Source organism: Peromyscus eremicus, chromosome 5, assembly GCF_949786415.1.
Source record: "Peromyscus eremicus chromosome 5, PerEre_H2_v1, whole genome shotgun sequence".
Taxonomy (NCBI): domain Eukaryota; kingdom Metazoa; phylum Chordata; class Mammalia; order Rodentia; family Cricetidae; genus Peromyscus; species Peromyscus eremicus.
Window position 1 is genome coordinate 102,830,346 of NC_081420.1, and position 18,306 is coordinate 102,848,651.

At 47.4% G+C, this 18,306-nt stretch overlaps 2 protein-coding genes across 3 annotated transcripts in view; one reads left to right on the plus strand and one right to left on the minus strand.

Moving 5' to 3' along the window:
• The first annotated feature begins 687 nt into the window (after positions 1–687).
• Positions 688–4,479, plus strand: Tppp3 (tubulin polymerization promoting protein family member 3). Its single transcript, XM_059264146.1, has 4 exons — positions 688–871; positions 3,388–3,584; positions 3,700–3,853; positions 3,953–4,479. The coding sequence occupies exons 2-4, from the start codon at positions 3,397–3,399 to the stop codon at positions 4,139–4,141; spliced, it is 531 nt and encodes a 176-aa protein (XP_059120129.1). The 5' UTR covers positions 688–871; positions 3,388–3,396; the 3' UTR covers positions 4,142–4,479.
• Positions 4,480–7,950: 3,471 nt separating this feature from the next.
• The window catches only part of Lrrc36 (leucine rich repeat containing 36), a 64,759-nt gene continuing 54,403 nt past the window's right edge, over positions 7,951–18,306 (minus strand). For both annotated transcript variants that reach the window (XM_059264155.1, XM_059264154.1), the window contains exons 10-14: positions 16,264–16,429; positions 15,164–15,312; positions 14,294–14,417; positions 11,172–11,286; positions 7,951–8,294 (exon numbers count right to left, since the gene is read on the minus strand). In XM_059264155.1, the coding sequence (XP_059120138.1) occupies positions 8,069–8,294; positions 11,172–11,286; positions 14,294–14,417; positions 15,164–15,312; positions 16,264–16,429 (780 nt within the window). In that variant the 3' untranslated portion in view covers positions 7,951–8,068. The remainder of the gene's footprint in view (positions 8,295–11,171; positions 11,287–14,293; positions 14,418–15,163; positions 15,313–16,263; positions 16,430–18,306) is intronic.

Here is an 18,306-nt window from a genome sequence, read left to right on the forward strand (position 1 = left end):
GTGCCACCACGCCCCGCAAGGTTATTTAGTTAAGTAGTATTTGCAGCTGAAGACTGAAGAGGAAGCAGGCTCGGGAGGCAGCAGCGGGAGCAGAGGCGGTGAGACCAAGGAGAGAGAGGAGAGGTGGCATGGAAGGAGGCAGCCGTTCTCGAGGTCCGGGAATTGCTTCCTGACAGTGGTCGCCATCAAAGTACCCAGCATTCTGGGGCTAGGCACGTGTGATCCACTGATTGTCCCGGTCTTCCCCCAATGCTCCAGAATCTGGACCCCACTCAGAACCTGGGAGTTAGCTGGCAAATGTCACATTTAGCAGTAACTGTGGTGTTTGAGCTAGCTGTAGACCCTTGTCACTGAGGGACGGGATCCCGTTCTTTTCTTCAATTCAGATCTTAAACAGTCTCAGGTTGACTCTTTCAGAAATCCCTTGAGGGCTGGGGACCCCGCTTGATCTTGGGGGGGGGGGGGCTGTTTCCCCATTGGCTATGGAAGTTCCTATCTTAGGACATCCAGGACTGCAGAGGGCAGCTCTGGCTGCTTGAGGACCGCGGCTGAAGGGGAGGGGCAGGATAAGGTTGTCGCCGCAACTTCAAGGGCCCAGTGCCTAAAGAGCACGCAGGGCGGGGTCTGGTGGGAGGAGCCAGCATGACCTTGGTCACTCTCCCGCCGAGACTGCCTAGGGGGTGGGACTCACTGTCTCTATGGTGACCGAGAAACAAGGGATAATACCAGGGAGCCGCCCGGGCTGCAGTCCCGTCCGGGAGCCGGCAGGGAGCGGAGCTGTGGAGCCTCCTGGTCTCCAGCATCTGTCGATTAGTTCCTGGGTCTTGTCTATCCGAAGGCACACTCAGGAGCAGCCACGAGACAGAAGCCGGTAGGAGAACTGAACATCGACCACCCTAATTAATATCCTCCACAAGGAAGGGTGGGTGGGAGCAGCCTGTACCAACCTTGCATGGTACTGACCTGAGGACACCAGCTGAGCACCCCAGCCCTGGCCCCAAGCGTTCCACACACACCCCTGCCCCCACCTCCTTGCTAGGCTGATTGATGACTGCAGCTGTCCCAGCAGGAGCTGACGGGCGGATTTAGTTCAGAGGCGTGGTCACCCCATCCAAGGTCTACAGACCCCAGAGCAGCTCTCTGTGATTTTGTTCCACCTGAACAGCCCCCAAATCCATTTTCCCATAGACAGAAATGAGCAATAGGCTCAGGATCCTCCCATTTCTTTAAGACAAGCATCATGTAGCACCCAAGCTCCCCTGGACATATTTACCCTTGGTAACCAAGTGCAGGGCTTTGGGTTCCCGGTGGGGTTTGCACCTTGGGAGAGGCAAAGGGAGCACAGTACCACCTGGGTTACAGTCCCACAGAGGTTCCCACAATGTGGGATCTTAAGGTTTCCCCTTCTTAAAAACTGCAACTTATGGATGAGCAGGTGGAGGCTTCCAGTGTCTACTGACTAGTAATGGAAGAAGAGGAAGGGGTGTGTGTGTGTGTTGGGGGATTGTGGTCATTGGTGACTTTTTTTCTAAGAGGCAGAGGTAAAGATGGTGGCTGAGAATGAGGGTGTGGTCAGGATGCTGCAGTGGGTGTGGTGATGGTGGTATGTTCTAACATGATGCAGGAGTGTGGAAATGCCAATGCTGGTTAGACTCTGAGGGGCTTCGGGCCAGTCTGTGTCAACAGCTCTAGGTATATGGATGGATAAAATGGGAGAGCTAAGGGTGTGGTCGGGAAGCTGCAGGATGAAAGTGTGATGGTGGGTGTTTAACATTTTGCATGAGAGTATGGAAATGTTATTGCATAAATTGGACACAGTGGGGGTTCAAGGCAGGGCTGTGTCAGAAGCTGTAGGTATATGAATGAAAGGGGATGCTCTAGGGTATGGTGGGGGGCCCTTTGTAAGGGCCGTGGGTGCAGAGTCAGGTTAGTGAGTGTGGTTAGGGTCTTCAGGATGTGAATGAAAAGGATGCAAAATGGGGATGCAAGTGGGGCACAGGGTTTGAGCTGTACAGGGAGTTTCGCTGTGGGGCTGAGGGTGTGGTCAGAGGACAGCAGTAGAGAGCTGAGTGAGGGTGTGGTCAGGGGGCTGCAGTAGCGGGCTATGAATAGGCGCTTTAGTGCAGGAGTGAGGGTATGCTGGGGAGGGGGTTCGATGTAGGCCTCTTAGTGTCTGTGTGGGGATAGAAGTGGGAAAAAGGGTCAAATTCTGGGCTTTGGGTGTGGATGGAGGCGGCCTCAGTGCAGGGCCTGGGTATGGTCAGGGGATACATGGCTGAGGGTGTGGAGAGCCAGGGTTCAGTGCATATGAGCTGTGGGAAGGTGGACTGGTGTGGTCATGCTCAGGGTGTGGTAAGAAGACCTTAGTGGAGGGCTGAAGTGTAGACAAGGGGATGTGTGCTTCAGTGAAGGATTGAAGCACCAAGATCATAGTCCCACTAGCAGCATGGAGGAGTTTAGGGGCTACTTTACAAGCCTCCACTTAGGTTGCTTCCAATTTCCCACTCCTAAGCTCCACAGACTGGGAGCTACAACTTCAATCAGTGGCAAGGGGCCAGGAAGCCACGGTTGTGCCCTAGGCTTAGGGAGTGCTGGCATGCCCCACCCGTGGGCCCCTGATCCCCAGCCCAGCCCAGCCCAGCAGCACTGGGAGCTTCTCCCTGAAGCCGCCCTGACACCATCCTACCCTTAGCAACACTCTCCAAGCAGCACCACCCTCCCTTAGCAACTGTCTCTAGGCTTCACAAACTGTGGCCAGGCCAGACCCGAGTTCCTGCTCCCCTCATGTTTTTGTTTAACAGCAAATAGTAACAAGGCCAGGGCTGGGCCAGCTGCACCCCTGCCTAGGGCATGCACCCCTGCCCTTGCTCCCGCTCCCTTGACAGGCTTAGGCTGGGCCTCTCGAGGTCTTCATGACCATTAGGGAGACACCATCCTCACTAAATACCTGCCCATACACCAGCCTGGCCTGGCACTGACCCAACTCAACATGGAGCTTTCAGGGAGGGAGGGCTTTTCTGCCCCCCTCTCAGTTCCACCCAAGCAGGCTTTGTGCCAGGGACAGACAAAGCCATGCCCTAGCTGCTACCCTCAGAGTCTTCTGGACAGTGCCACTCTGTTCTCAGTGCTGTGTGGGCATCATGACTTCATCTTCTGAGCCGCACTGAGAACCAGGACTGGTACAGAGTGTGACAGGACCTTTCTGCCCATGGCTCTTCCTCAGCTCTGGGGCACAAGAAGACATAAGTGCTAACCCCTCTCCCCAGGCAACCTAGGCCTGACTGAGGGACTGGATCAGACCTTGTAGGCTCTGAGACAGCAGTAGGATGTTTTGGGTAGAGGAGGGAGGAGAGTTTGATGGGAGGTAACTGACGTGGGTTCCCACAGGGTGGCGGCATGGCGGCGAGCACTGATGTAGCTGGGCTGGAGGAGAGTTTCCGGAAGTTTGCCATCCATGGCGACCCCAAGGCCAGTGGGCAAGAGATGAATGGCAAGAACTGGGCCAAGCTGTGCAAGGACTGTAAGGTAGCTGACGGAAAGGCTGTAACGGGTACAGATGTTGACATTGTCTTCTCCAAAGTCAAGTGAGTGCCGGGAAACCCCCGTTTCTCCTGTTCCCAGAAAGTAGGGAGTTGGGGGCTGGAATCAGGGAGGGTATCAAGAAGAGGGAATCCTTACGGTGCACATGGTGTCCGGCAGGGCGAAGTCGGCTAGAGTAATCAACTATGAGGAGTTCAAGAAAGCCCTGGAAGAGCTGGCAACCAAGCGGTTCAAGGGGAAGAGCAAGGAAGAGGCCTTTGACGCCATCTGCCAGCTAGTAGCAGGCAAGGAACCAGCCAATCTGGGTGTCACTGTAAGTGCCTTGCTAGCCCTGCTGCTGAGAGGATGTGGGGGTGGGTAAGACGGGCCAGGTTCCCTCTCAGGTGACCCTGTGGGAACTCTGTCCAAACAGAAAGCGAAAACAGGTGGTGCTGTGGACCGGCTGACTGACACCAGTAAGTATACAGGTTCCCACAAAGAACGCTTCGACGAGAGCGGCAAGGGCAAGGGCATTGCTGGACGGCAGGACATCCTGGACGACAGCGGGTATGTGAGCGCCTACAAGAATGCCGGCACCTATGATGCCAAGGTGAAGAAGTGAGACCTGGGAAGGCCCCAGTGAGGCTGCTCCACTGGAGGCTCAGGCCTGGGTCAAGGGTCACATGGAGCAAGAAAGCTTGGTTCCCTCCCTGCTGGATCTGCCACCAAGAGCTTCCTGCCCAGCCCCAGGGGCCATCTCATCAGGCCTCTGACCCAGACTGCCATGTCCCTTCCTTCTTCTTGTCTCCCTGACTTCTGTCTGGGAGACAGCACCTAAACCTTCACCGCCCAGCCTGGTCCCAGGCATGGCTGACTCTTGCCTGCTTGCCTCATATTTAAGCTGCTGCTCTGGCCAAGTGCCTAATTCTTACCCAGACCTCAATAAAGATACCTTTTGTACCAATATGGACTGGCTGGGTATACAGTGATGGGGTCACAGCGATGGGGCCACGGCATCCACATTGCAGTTCCCCCTCAGTATCCCACCCTCCTGTATATACACCCCGCTGGGCTCTTCCTTCCCACTGGCAGCCCTGCCCAGAAGAATGGATGAGATCCTCTTCCATTAGGGAGTCCTTCCCATTAGTGCAGAGCAGAGCCAGACTGTCCAAGATGACTGTAGGGAGATGCAAAGCATTTTACTGGGCCCTGACCCTCGAGTGTAGACATCACAGCCTGCTGTCCTATCGATAAGGGCCTCAGTCTGCACTCAGCATTTTCACAGCAGAAGGAAGGATGAAACAGCACACTTGGCCTGAACCAAGCCTTGGCAGAGGCTTAGCGCCAGGCCTTAGTACTATGGCTGCCAGCAGGGGGGTATTGGGGTAAGCCATTTTGGGCTCTAGCCCAGAATCTCAGAATACTCAGGACTAGAAGGAGCCTGAGAGAATAAACAGTTGATTCCCTGATTTTATAGGTGAGGAAACTGAGGCCTAGGGAAGAAAAGACTTCTACAGATGAGTCCTGGACGATAAACGTCTTGTCTTCACGCCAGCCTGCTTCTGGTACAGCAACCCCAACACTGCTCCTCATAGCCAGTGATGAGCCTGGTGCCCCACAGTGAGGGACTCTGACTGACTCCCTTCTGTCTGTTCACCACTCTGATGGGGGAAGGTGGGGCCACTCTGCCCTTCCAGATCATCAGTCCTGAGTCCCTGGTGTCTGGTCAGAGCTGTTCCCAAGCACAGACTTCCTTGCCAACTCTCCTTCCTTGCCGTGGTAACAAGGAGACTGGTAGACTTAGGGCCTGTCTGTGAGAGGGCAGCTTCTGAGGTGTTCTAGAGAGTTTCAGAAGCTCCTGTTCAACAGTAACTTCTTTTCTCACCTGAGCACAAGTGAGGAAATGTAACTGTGTATCCCCTCATCCCACAGGCTGTCCCAGGATGTGCTGCTCAAACTGGGCTTAAGCCAACCATGTAGGGATGAGAGATGCAGACAAATGGTATGGGATGGACAGGGACAAAGGTCGGCTGGAAAGCAGAGAGCACAGGCTGGCCCCTGCCTCCTAGTGCCAGAGGGTGGCTCCTCACTGGGCTGTCCCTGTCCTCTCAAGCTACCTGGGTGGGGTTTCAGTCTTCTCCTCCCCTGTTTTCCCAGGATTGCAAGCTTTCAAAACCTCAGTGAGCATTATGGGAAACCTAAATCCTTCTAGCTCCCACTTACTGAAAGACCCTCATGGCAAATGGGTCCACCTGTGTCCACACCCAGCCTCACTCTCAGCTAGAGCTGCAGGGGGAGGGAGTGGCAACCTGTTCATTCCTGTGACTGGTAGGATGGCTTGGAGGAACAGAGAGAGAGAGAGAGAGAGAGAGAGAGAGAGAGAGAGAGAGAGAGAGAGAGAGAGAGATGCTGAGAGAGAGAGAGATGCTTGGCCCCACACTCTCCCTGGTAGGAGTAAAATCCCTTGTTTTCCTTGAAAAGCCGCATAGAGCCAGAAGCAGCTCAAGGTCCACTTAGGGCCAGGGAGACCCCTGTGGTTGAAAACTGTGGGGACCTTCTCTAGCAAGGCTAGGCTGACAAGGACACCCCGTTAAACACCTGTCTACAGTGGGGAAGTCGAGGCCCCTCTCTGGGCAGGGAGCTACCTCCCTGAGGACTGCCTGCACACCAGGCTTGCTGTCTTCTCTTCCCGGTGTCACAGGCCTACAGTGACAGCCTCTCTACTCTTTCCTTTGCTTCAGAGGTTTTCTGCCCTCCAAGATGGGTCCAGTTAGCCCTGCATGGTGACAACTATGGCCTTTCCCTTGACATTATAAATACCTACTTTTTGTCCCCAGGACTACATGACACATTAGGAAAAATCAGAATCTGAGATAACTTACCCAGGAGTGCCCAGCAGCCCAAAGAATTGCTGGCCTGAGGCAGGCCCAGCCACTTTCTGTGACAAAGGGGAATGGCAGTGAAGGTGGCTTAGTCTGGGAGGCCCTTTGCTCCTCTTCAGAGGCGCTCTGAGATACCAGATACCAGGCTGCCACCACTAGATGCTCACACTAGAGGCAGAGAGGGTGAGGTACAAAGAACTATGGTGTTTGCCCATGATAGTCTGCACAGTAGGTTGGTTTGCACCCTGAATTGCGTTTCTGAAATATGACAACTCAGACATTCCCCTTTCTATGCAAGGCTTAAGCTCTATGGAGATTTCTTCACGGGACAAGGAGATAGAGAAGGTAGCTCTTGTGGAGCATGCAGATCAAAAAACCTTTGGCTTCTCTTGAAAAGCCAGGTAAACCCAGATGTCTGTGGACTTATTTCTAATTCACAGCCCACAGTGTGGCAGCAGGATTCCTTCCCTGCATGGCATCTGAGTAGGGACAGGAATCAACGTCTTATCCCACCTCCCTTCCTGACATGGACTTACAGGTGAAGAGATGTGAGGACTTCTGTTTTCTGGCAACATTAGCTGCTCTGGAGAAAGCTGACATAAAGTAGACCCACCGAGGTTTGAGACACCTGATCAGTCAGGATCAAAGACTGTATACTCCTCCCGTGTGAAATGACACTGAACCCGGGCACGCTCACAAGCTGTGTGAGGTGGGCCTGCCCCTGTTGCTCCTGCTGTCCGGCTTCTTTGTGCTTGGGCCTGTTCTATTCCACTGGAACCCATTCTCCTTACACAGGAAGCCTTTGAAACGCAAGCCCTACTGTTCTGCCCCTTGGTGGAAAGTCTGCAAGGAGGTATGGAGCTAGTTCCTCCACCCCACCCCCCACCAGCACTCTCTCTGTGACACAGCACAGCTGCTACTTTCCTGTTGTTCTTGCCCTTGCTCCTGTGCATCGCCTAGTAACCTGCTTGTTCTCAGGTCTTGGTTGACTGTCCTCTGGGGACATTTTCCTGACATCGCATTCTCCAGGCTAGGACTGATGTCCAGTCACATACACTCATGGTGCCACATCCCGCCTCTGCCCCTGACCCTCAGTCCTGATCCCTCAGAGGTCACCAGACTGTGCACTGCTAGTCTAGGAGGCTCTGCACTAGCTCCCTGTGACCACCCTAATCTGCAAGATCCACCCACACCCTCTTCTTCCAAGCTCTCTTTAGATCAACTTCTGAGGTCCATCATGGGAGTCTTCTCAGGATATAGGCTCCTCCAGAGTGGACACCTTTGCACTATGAAGGAGGAGACTCCAAATGTTTCAGAGTCTCTGGAAATTCATCTAACACAAAAGACATTGATAGATGTCCTTCTGTAACTTTCTGCCACAGCCTCAAATGACACTGAAAAGTGTCCACTATTTTTTCCTTCCTGACATTTTCAATCAAATGTTTCGGTGTGAAATGGTGCCTAAGACTAAGTGCCAACAATTTGTGTGGGCAGAAGGAAAGAATGACCAAATGGGAGGAACAAATAGAAAAATAAAAGAGGGACAATATAATCATCAAAGTTTTTTTCTTAATCTTTGGGGTAAACACCACTACCCAACACCGTGACAATGGCACCGAGAGCCCTCCATGGGTGGTGGAAGGGAGCTGGTGGTGAAGGTTTCAGGGCTAGTTCCACAAACTAGGCTCGGGGACAGCTTCTGAGACACTCTGTATTAGATACTGACCCGTGTCGTGTGCCATTGGTGAGGAGGAAGACAGCGTGCCTTTCCCAAAGGGTGACGATCTCCCCAAAGGATGACTTTTCTCGGGAGGCAGGAGCGATTTCCCAGAATAGCCTTTGTGCTCTTTATTCAGCTGCTGCAGCAGATACTCATTAGTTACCACCAGGGATCTGAGGCCCAGGGGAAAAGGCAGTCATGAAATCACAACAGCAAAGCAGATGCCAGTCAGGTCTGAAATGGCTACTAAAGACAAATATACACTGAAGTAACATCTTTCAAGACAACTGTCCAATTTATGAGTGGGCTATTTTAAAGCAGACCTACAGTTCCTGTGTTACAGTTCATTTGATTGTGTTCCAGACTGACTGAAGCAATCATCTATTTCACATTTTATGGAGTGGTTCTCCTTTCCAAAGCACTTTCTTGATGAGGGAAGTAGAAGCACTAGGGTATTGGCTTCTGATCAGGCCCTGCAGTTCCCACTCCCAAAGCCTTGCTTCTCTATCAGCCTGCCTCTGTGACTAATTAATGGTACAAGCCACTACTGCGCTCTTGAACTCTGGTTACCACACAACACTAAAAGCCATCTACACACCAGCACAAAACATGACATATGCAGCCAGGCGTGGTGGCTCACACCTTTAATCCCAGCTCAGGAGGCAGAGGCAGGTGGATCTCTGTGAGTTTGAGTGCAGTTTGGTCTACATAGTAAGTTTCAGGACAGCCAGGGCTATGTAGAGAGACCCTGTCTCAAAAAAAAAAAAAAAAAAAAAAAAAAGTATATACATATATATATATATATATACACACACACACACACACACACACACACACACACACACACACACAGAGTATTAATTACAGCACTATTTTGTTTGTTTTGAGGGGGTTGGAGGTGGGAATTGAACTGAGTACCTCACACTTGCTAGGTACACACACACCCCAGCTCATACTATTTTGGGCAGTCTAATACTGTTCATCTAAACTGGTATTATTAGAGGACTAAATTTTAAAAAAGTATAAACAAACAGTGAGTACTAGGCAGGTATAAAAAGGATTGAGAACTAACTCAGACCACTGTGAACTGATTTTTTTTTTTTTTTTTTTTTTTTTTTTTTTGGTTTTTCGAGACAGGGTTTCTCTGTGTAGTTTTGTGCCTTTCCTGGAACTCGCTTTGGAGACCAGGCTGGCCTCGAACTCACAGAGATCCGCCTGGCTCTGCCTCCCGAGTGCTGGGATTAAAGGCGTGCGCCACCACCGCCCGGCGTGAACTGATTTTTTAAGGTAAAAATGTTGGGCCAGTGAGCTGGCTTAGTGGATAAAGACGCTTGTAGTTATGTTCGACAACCTGAATTTGATCCCTGGGACCTTCATTGTGGAAGAAAAGAAGCAACCCTATACACTGACTTCCACACATGGTCTAGCATATTTAATTCTTCCTCCCTTACCCAATAAATAAATAAATAAATAAATAAATAAATAAATAAATAAATAAATAAATAAATAATTTAAATAGTAAAGCAGGCTGGAGAGGTGGCTCACAGAGTACTGGCTGCTTTTCCGGAGGATTGCAGTTCAGTTCCCAGCACCTAACTCCAGTTCCAGAGGGTCCTGGAACCTTCTTTTTGCTCCCATGGGTACATGGTACACAGACATAAATGCAGGCAAAGCACCCATAGACACAGAATACGACATTTTTTTAAAATTAAAAATAAAAAGAATATAAAAAAGTAACACCTGTACTCCTCATAAAAGATGAACAGATAATAGATAACAGCACCAGCAGCATCCATTGTAGAAGGCTACCGAGAGGAAAGGAAATAGCTAGACACTTCTGAATTTAGTATGGATTTGACTTTAGGATGATAAAAATGTTTTTATAAAAACTATACAAACAAGATAAACCAAAAAAAAAATTTCCTAAGAATCAAAGTAAAAATGAAACAAATGAGGTGAGTGGTTTAGGAAAACACAGTCATTTCAAATTAATTTGAGGTAGGTATTTTGAGTGTTCATCCCTTAAGAGAGATGCTCTAATGTGGGTCTGAGACCAGCAGCCACAGCACAGCCAGGAAATAGCAGAAACACAAATTCTCAAGCTCCCAGCCTACAGTGCCAATCAGAATTCTAGGCTGGAGCCCAGAAATCTGCATTTCAATAAACCCTTCCTGTAGTTCCAATGCAGAACCATGACTTTATGACTTCTCTTTACTCTGTAAAGTTTGAAATAACTATAAAGAGTTTTTTGTTTTAAATAGAGTCTCAGGTAGTACAGGTTAGCCTTAAACTCACTATGTAGCTGAGGCTGGCCTTGAAGTGCTGACCTTCCTCCTACCACAAGCACTGGGATTATAGGCATGTGCCACCATACATACTCAGGTGAAAAGTTGTGGGGTGGTTTGTTGTTATTGTTGTTTGTTTGTTTTAAGCTATCCAGAAAGGGTCTGGATCTGACCCTCTGGTTTTAATGCTACTGTACTGAAAATCAGTGGTGAGGTCTGGGTTTGATTTTTGTATTTAAGCATCAGTGAAAGTTCAAGCAGAGGGAGATTGGCAAATCAACGTTTCAAGAGCTTCCCTGGAACTGCCAGCTGCCTTCAGCCCCCCTCCCCCAACACATCTCCAGTCTGCATCAGAGATGCTTTCTTTGTAGAGGCTGATGCTGTGGCTACTTTGGATTCTTTCCCTATTACTCCCTACTGAGTGCTCTTGGTGAGTCTTCTGTGCCCGATAGCAAACAGGCACTTTCCAGAGGAGCCAGATGGCTGATCTGAGGGGTATGTAATGACCAAAACAATTGGCTGAGTTCCATTATAGCCATTGAAATACTAATTACTGAGTAGTTGCAATCCACCAATGCCAGCAAAGGATTGTCCCTGGTGTATAAAAGCAGTACTAAAAGCTGTCCTTTGATCCCTGAGCTAACATGGCCTAGTAGGAGATTTACATACACTAATTTACACAGGTGTAGAGTCTAGTTTCCAAGAAAAGCAGAGAAGATAAAGAGAAGTGAGCACATGCTCCGGAGCCAGCCAGACTGCTCCTACCTCTGACTTTCGTGGAGAAGGGCAACCGTCTCCTCCAGCCTTTTCAGCTGAGTCAGCTCCTGGCTCAGGCAGGCCACCTGTAGGGTCAGCTGCTGGTTTCTGCGCAGAAGATCATCTACAAAGGTACAACCGCCAGGACTGAGCAGGACTCGAGGCTCACCTTTAAGTAGCGCTTAAGTGCTTGGGACATGTCAACCAGCCCCCGCCCTTCCCAGTACTTACCTCCACATGCCATTCACCATTCCCTCCCTTAGAGACAGGAGTTATTTGACAAGAATATGGCATTTGGTGACTGCTCTGAATTACAATTCAGCCATGTACAACTGCACATATCAGGACCAACTTTCGAGTTTTACTAGAGCTCATGACCACGGCCCACAGTACCAGTGACACACCAGTGACACACTGCCCTCACTGCTGTACCCCATAAACAAGTATTCAGTCTCCTGCAGTCTACATTTTGGTTTCGAAACTTGTGTCCTTCTCTCCCTACCTAGTTTGTGAGAATATCTAGAACTGTGTCAATCTATAAAATAAACGGTATTTGATAAACGGTAATATCTCAATGATAGCCAAGACAGTTACACCTGCCTCTCCAAATATTCCTACCACTGTCTGCAGTCCTGAGGGAGATAAAAGTATAGGAACTCTGGTCCTTAAGAGCCAGTTTTCTAGAATAACACGTTGTAAACGCTAATATGCTTCCCAATCCCCTGGGATCTTCTTAAAAATAGATTCTGATTCAGTAGGCCCGTGGAGAGGGCCACTACTCCCTTGTCTAACAAGCTCCCGGGTGATGCTACCATGGATCATGTCTTGAGTGGCAAGGTCTGGAAGGTGGAAAACGACTGCTAAAGGTGCACTAACGGCCGGTAAACCACCACACAGAACCAGCCCCCATGACTGAATGAAAGGATTCTTTTCATAGGTAGGAGACCGATGACCATTTCATCTGGGTTTTGTGAATATCAGATTGTGCTGAGTTTTAACAGTGGAGGCTCAATGCTTCCACATCGTTTCCTCATAACAATCTGAGTCCCTACATTTACTTATCAAAGCTGAGCTAGAGGCTTGAAGTTGAGGGTAGATTTTATTTATTTTTTGTTTGTTTGAGATAAGGTTTCTCTGTGTAGTCCTGGCTGTCCTGGAACTTGCTCTGTAGACCAGGTTGGCCTTGAACTCAGAGATCTACCTGCCTCTGCCTTGAGCACTGACATTAAAGGCATGCGTCATCGCAGCCTAACCGAAAACTTTAAGGAAAAAAAAAAGTAGCAGTTGCAGCTGGGTGTAGTGACACATGCCTTTAATCCCAGTGCTGTGGGATGGTCTGTCTGTCAAATGTGTTGCTGATTGGTCAATAGATAAATCACTGATTGGCCAGTGGCCAGGCAGGAAGTATAGGCGGGACTAACAGAGAGGAGAATTGAGAGAACAGGAAGCTGGGTGAGGAAGACACTGCCAGCCGCCATGAGGACAAGCAGCATAAGATGATGCCAGTAAGCCACGAGCCATGTGGCAAGGTATAGATGAATGGAAATGGATTAATTTAAGCTGTAAGAACAGTTAGCAAGAAGCCTGCCACGGCCATACAGTTTGTAAGCAATATAAGTCTCTGTGTTTACTTGGTCGGGTCTGAGCGGCTGAGGGACTGGCGGGTGAGAGAGACTTGCCCTGACCGTGGGCTAGGCAGGAAAGCTCTAGCTACATCCCAGCGCTCGGGAGGCAGAGGCAGGTGGATCTCTGAGTTCAAGACCAGCCTGGTCTACAGAGCAAGTTCCAGGACATCCAGGACTACACAGAGAAACCCTGTCTCAGCAAACAAACAAGCAAACAAAGTAGCATTTGCAAAGATGGAGTGAAAAGGGAGCTTGAACACACAAGTACACAACTGATGTGATTATTCAAAACCACATTTCTCAAGAGAGATTTAGCAATGTCTAAGAAACCCTCAAAAAGTGTCTATGCCTTTCGAGTTTAGGAAAATAGTCTGAAATGTACACAAGTCTTTGTGCATTTTCTGTACGCAGCTTTTGACAGCAGCGTTATTTAATAGCACACATGTCAGGACCCATTCTCCATCACCAGGGAAGGAAGGCGGTCTCAGAGAAGGACTTCATTCTAAGCTTTCCTCCACTTTAGGTCCTTCTTTGGGATATTCAGAATCTCTTTAGAATTACCAACTTCCTCTCCATATTATACTTATACAGTCACTATTATAAGCAAAGGCAACTTCATGGTTATCAAATATTAGAAACAACAATGTAGAGTTTGGTAGAAAAATAAAGGCTCCTCATGCAGCATTGTGGGAGTGCCTGTGCCATTCAGTTAGGATATAGAAACAGTCTACGGTCGCCTGGGGCACATGGGGAAACGACCACACAGGTTTGTAAGGGAATTTCTATGAATTTCATTAGAGTCAAACTTAAGATGAGTATATTTTGTTGTATGTAAATTATCTTAAAAAAAAAAAAACAAAACAGAGTACAGTCGGGCAGTGGTGGTGTATGCCTTTAATCCCAGCACTTGGGAAGGAAAAGGCAAGTGGATCTCTGAGTGAATTCAAGTCCAGCCTGGTCTACAAAGTGAGTTCCAGGACAGTCAGGACTGTTACACAGAGAAACCCTATCTCAAAAAAAAAAAAAAAATCAGGGTATAGTTTAAAATTTTGAGTTGAATGTTTATCATATGGAGGTTAACTGGAAGAAAGAATTCTGAAATACTGATGATAGTCAATGCTGGGTAATGAAGCTGAATTTCTGTATTCCCTTATACATTTTCTCCTGCTGTAATGACAAAAAGCAGTGTCATTGAAAAAACATCATTCACATATATTTTACATGGACACAGAGCTTCACATGCTAAGTCAAAGATGCCTGCATTACAATTCTCTGAAGCAAAAGCTAGGGACCTAGCCTGGGTTGGATTTCCAGTACTACAAAAATAAATAAAAATAATAACTCTCTGAGGTAAGATCACAGTTTCCATTAATTCCTAAGGACAAATAATGGCCAAGGAAAACCAAAGGCAGCCATGAGAGCTTTGGTTGATGAAGCTCACTAAGCAGGCCATTTACCAACCATTATTTTGGCAATCCAATCCCACACATGGCTTTCCTAACTTACCGTGTGTTTGAGATGGGTGCCCACTCACAACTGAGGTGGCAGCACCTCCCTCCAACTGCTGAATTTTTTCTGACAAAATAAGGTTTTCCTCCAGCACTTTGACCAATTTTTGCTTCAAATTTTCCTTTAGACCAGAAAACAATACACCAACATGTTAAGAATCTGAATTCCATTTCCTCTCATGACAGACTGAATGGAGGGGTGCAGCTGTGTGACCTCACTAGAAATTTAACTCATGGGTAAACACAGTTCAAGGGCAGCATTCCAACTGATTACGTGCTTATCTCGGTCTTTCTTGTGGGTAATCCACAACTCTTGCTGAACACTGGTAGCTTTGCAAGCTGACATTCTGAGTCATCAATCAGAAGTTTCTAGGGCTGAATGTGATCTGAAAATCCACTGAGGCTAAGAAAAGAGAAACTTAGGGATATGAGTTCCTTCATTCTCTCCCCAATCCAGCAGCCAGATACTCAAACATGGCTGCTGGTGCCAGGCTCTCTACTCCATCAGAAGGGAGAAAGATGGCATTTGCCTTCCATCACTGGGGCCACACCAAGGCCTCCAGCAGTGTGATCCTACACACTTTCACCTAGAGTCTTGTCTGCTTCCCTCCTTGTCCCTTCAAGTATTTCTTTAGGACTTGTGGATTTGCTAGGACAAAGGAGTCATCCCTGAAGAACCTGCATGTTGTTCCCGTCCTAACAAGTTTTGTATTCCTGATTTGTTCTGCCTGACTTTTTCATATTCTGGCTCCAGAGTGTCTAAATGTCCACAGTAGTGATGCTCCTTGGGGTCCCGGGCTGTTCTAATCATGAAGTTATGTCTTTTCTAGTAAAGAAAGGGAAGGAGAGAAAGATGAGGGAGCCATACCACATCATTAGGGACCAGCAGTCCTGCTTCCTTTAGTTCACTCTCCCTCCAGCGGAAGGCTTTCCCTGCCTTGTCTTCAAGCTGTGAGCGATGCCACTGCTGAGGAGGTGCAGGCACAACCAAAGACAGAAGCAAATCTCTGGCAGGACCTGCCAAAAATTCAGGTTGGGCACATGGGCCAATCATAAAACTAAAGCACAGAATTCCAAGTCAATAACTGCCAGCTCTGTATCTAACCATCGCCTTTTACAGGAATTTAGTGACTGTAAGAAGTGTTATACCCTTCCTGGACAACTGACTATTCTAGAGATACTGCTCCAGGGAATGATTTCCTACAAAATGGCAATGATGGGTCAACATGGGAAGGAAGGCTGACTCTTTCTCCTCTATGTCCCTTTAGAATTAAAATTTACTATGTTAACTATATATAATAATAGGTTTTATCATGACAGTTTCCTATATGTACACAACATAATTTTATTATATTCATACATATATTACCCTCTCTTGTCCTCTCCCCATATAATTTTATTTTCTTTTGGTTTTCCAAGACAGGGTTTCTCTGTGTAGCTTTGGAGCCTATCCTGGAACTCGCCTTGTAGACCAGGCTGGCCTTGAACTCACAGAGATACACTTGCCTCTGTCTCCTGAGTGCTGGGATTAAAGGTGTGCACCACCACTGCCTGGCCCCCGTATAATTTTTTAATTAAAAAATTTGGTGTGGGGGTTGAAGAGATGGCTCAGCAGTTAAGAATATTTGCTAGCTGGGCAGTGGTGGTGCATGCTTTTAATCCTAGCACTCGGAAGGCAGAGCCAGGATCTCTGTGAGTTTGAGGCCAGCTTGGGCTATAGAGCAAGATCAAAGCTACACAGAGAAGCCCTGTCTTGGAAAACCAAAAAAAAAAAAAAAAAAAAAAAAGGGGGGGGGGGGAGAGAAATGTAACAAAAATGCAGATTTGTTAAGCATGGTGTTTCTGGGAAATTTTGGTAAGTGATGTACACTTTTCCTTGCATGCTAAGGGAACTAGATGGCTAAAAACCACAGAGCAGAAGCAAGGTCCTGTCCTCCCAACTGCACAGAGAACTAACCATGCACTTACCAAGAAACTTCTTGTTGAGGAGGAGGGAGCCAGAGCCACTCCAGTGCTTATCGACCAGCTCCAGGAGCTGTCTGAGGACAGTGGCCACGTGGGGGGTTCTGGCAGAGATCGGGGGACTATGGTTGCCCGGTAAACCACGCAAACTGCCCAGGTCACTAGAGAGAGGCTCAAGAAGGAAAACAAAAGCAGAAACCAGTACCGTTTGTGTCACTCTCACACAATAGGGAACAAGGGTCCAGAAGTTTAAAGCACTCATAATTTTTAAAGTAAAGCTTCCATCTTTTGGTTTAGATATGAATCTCATATCACTATGTCTGAGGCAAGCATATGAGATATTCAAGGCAATTTCATGTTTCTTTTTCTTTTTCTTTGGCGGTGTTGGGGATTAAACCCAGAACCCTGTACACACTAGGCAAGTCCTCTACCACTGAGCCCCATCTCTAGGCCCTCAAAGGAGATTTCAAAAGTAGTAGATCCTCTGTCATGATTTTTCTATGTAGGTTTTCAGAATTTTCAATAAAAACGTGATATTTAGTACTTACATGTGTGGTTCAATGTATTATGTAATACAAAAAGAAGATAAAACTGCAGGACATTTTTTTAAAAAGTACCATATATGATAAGATAAAATTAAGAGTAATTTAATAAGAAATTAAAATTCATAATAAGCTATTTTAAATAAACATAAATGCTCTCTAACATTTTGTGTGTGGGGGTTTCAAGACAGGGTTTCTCTGTGTAGCTTTGGTGCCTGTCCTGGATCTCACTCTGTAGACCAGGCTGGTTCCAACTCACAGAGATCCACCTGGCTCTGTCTCCCGAGTGCTGGGATTAAAGGTGTGTGCCACCATCGCCCAGCTCGCCCTCTAACATTTTAAAAATTGTAAGTTAAATGTCATTGTTAGGTCGAGTACTAATGATATTTTTTATTCAAAGAAATCATAGATAGATCTATATAGTAACATTCACAGTTGCTTTTATTCATCCTAACATGACATGCATATTATTATGTGTTTTATATATTTCTATTTCCCAGTCTTTCCTATAGAGTCTTATGGACTTCAAAAAAACTAATATAGGCAAGAGATATAGCCTGTATTAGCTACATGTACAAAACCCTGGGATCTATCCCCAGCACCACACACACACACACACACACACACACACACACACACACACACATACACACACACACACACACACACAGAGATATGCACACTTATACACACAGACATGCATACTCACATACACAGACATGCACACTTACATAGACACACAATATGCACACACACACACACACACACACACAGACACGCACACTCACAGGCACATACAGACAGACATGCACACTGACATACATGCATACAGACACACATGAACACACACAGTATGACATAAAGACAGTCTTATTATTCCTCAACTTTTTTTTTTTTTTTTTTTTTTTTTAAGATTTATTTATTATGTGTACAGTGTCCTTTCTTGCATGTATGCCTGCAAGCCAGAAGAGGGCACCAGACCTCATTACAGATGGTTGTGAGCCACCATGTGGTTGCTGGGAACTGAACTCAGGACCTCTGGAAGAACAGTCAGTGCTCTTAACCACTGAGCCATCTCTCCAGCCCTATTCCTCAACTTTTGCTTGGCTTTTTTGATATAAAAAACTAATGATGAAGAGGCAGGCGGGTCTTTGTGAGTTTGAGGCCAGCCTGGTCTACAGAGTGAGTTCCAGGAAAGGCGCAAAGCTACACAGAGAAACCCTGTCTCGAAAAACTAAAAAAACAAACAAACAAACAAAAAACCCCACTAAGGATGATTATTAGATAATGAAACACAACACTCAAAACAGTGACATGAGTTGAGTCACGAGTGGCCTATGATTGGTAGAGAACAGCATTACAACTAGGATAAACATATTTTCAGAAAATCTGGCCCTGATCAGTACAGCTTAAGGACTGTGGATGTATGAAGGACACAAGATAGGATCATTTGAGAAGTTAACGTGATTTGGGGATAAAGCATAGAAAAGTCTACTCATATCAAAAG

Excerpts from the sequence above, each read along its gene's own strand:
- Tppp3 (XM_059264146.1), top strand. The coding sequence starts at position 3,397 with ATGGCGGCGAGCACTGATGTAGCTGGGCTGGAGGAGAGTTTCCGGAAG. Across the intron at positions 3,585-3,699 it reads ATTGTCTTCTCCAAAGTCAA|GGCGAAGTCGGCTAGAGTAA; the intron begins GTGAGTGCCGGG and ends GGTGTCCGGCAG. Across the intron at positions 3,854-3,952 it reads CAGCCAATCTGGGTGTCACT|AAAGCGAAAACAGGTGGTGC; the intron begins GTAAGTGCCTTG and ends CTGTCCAAACAG.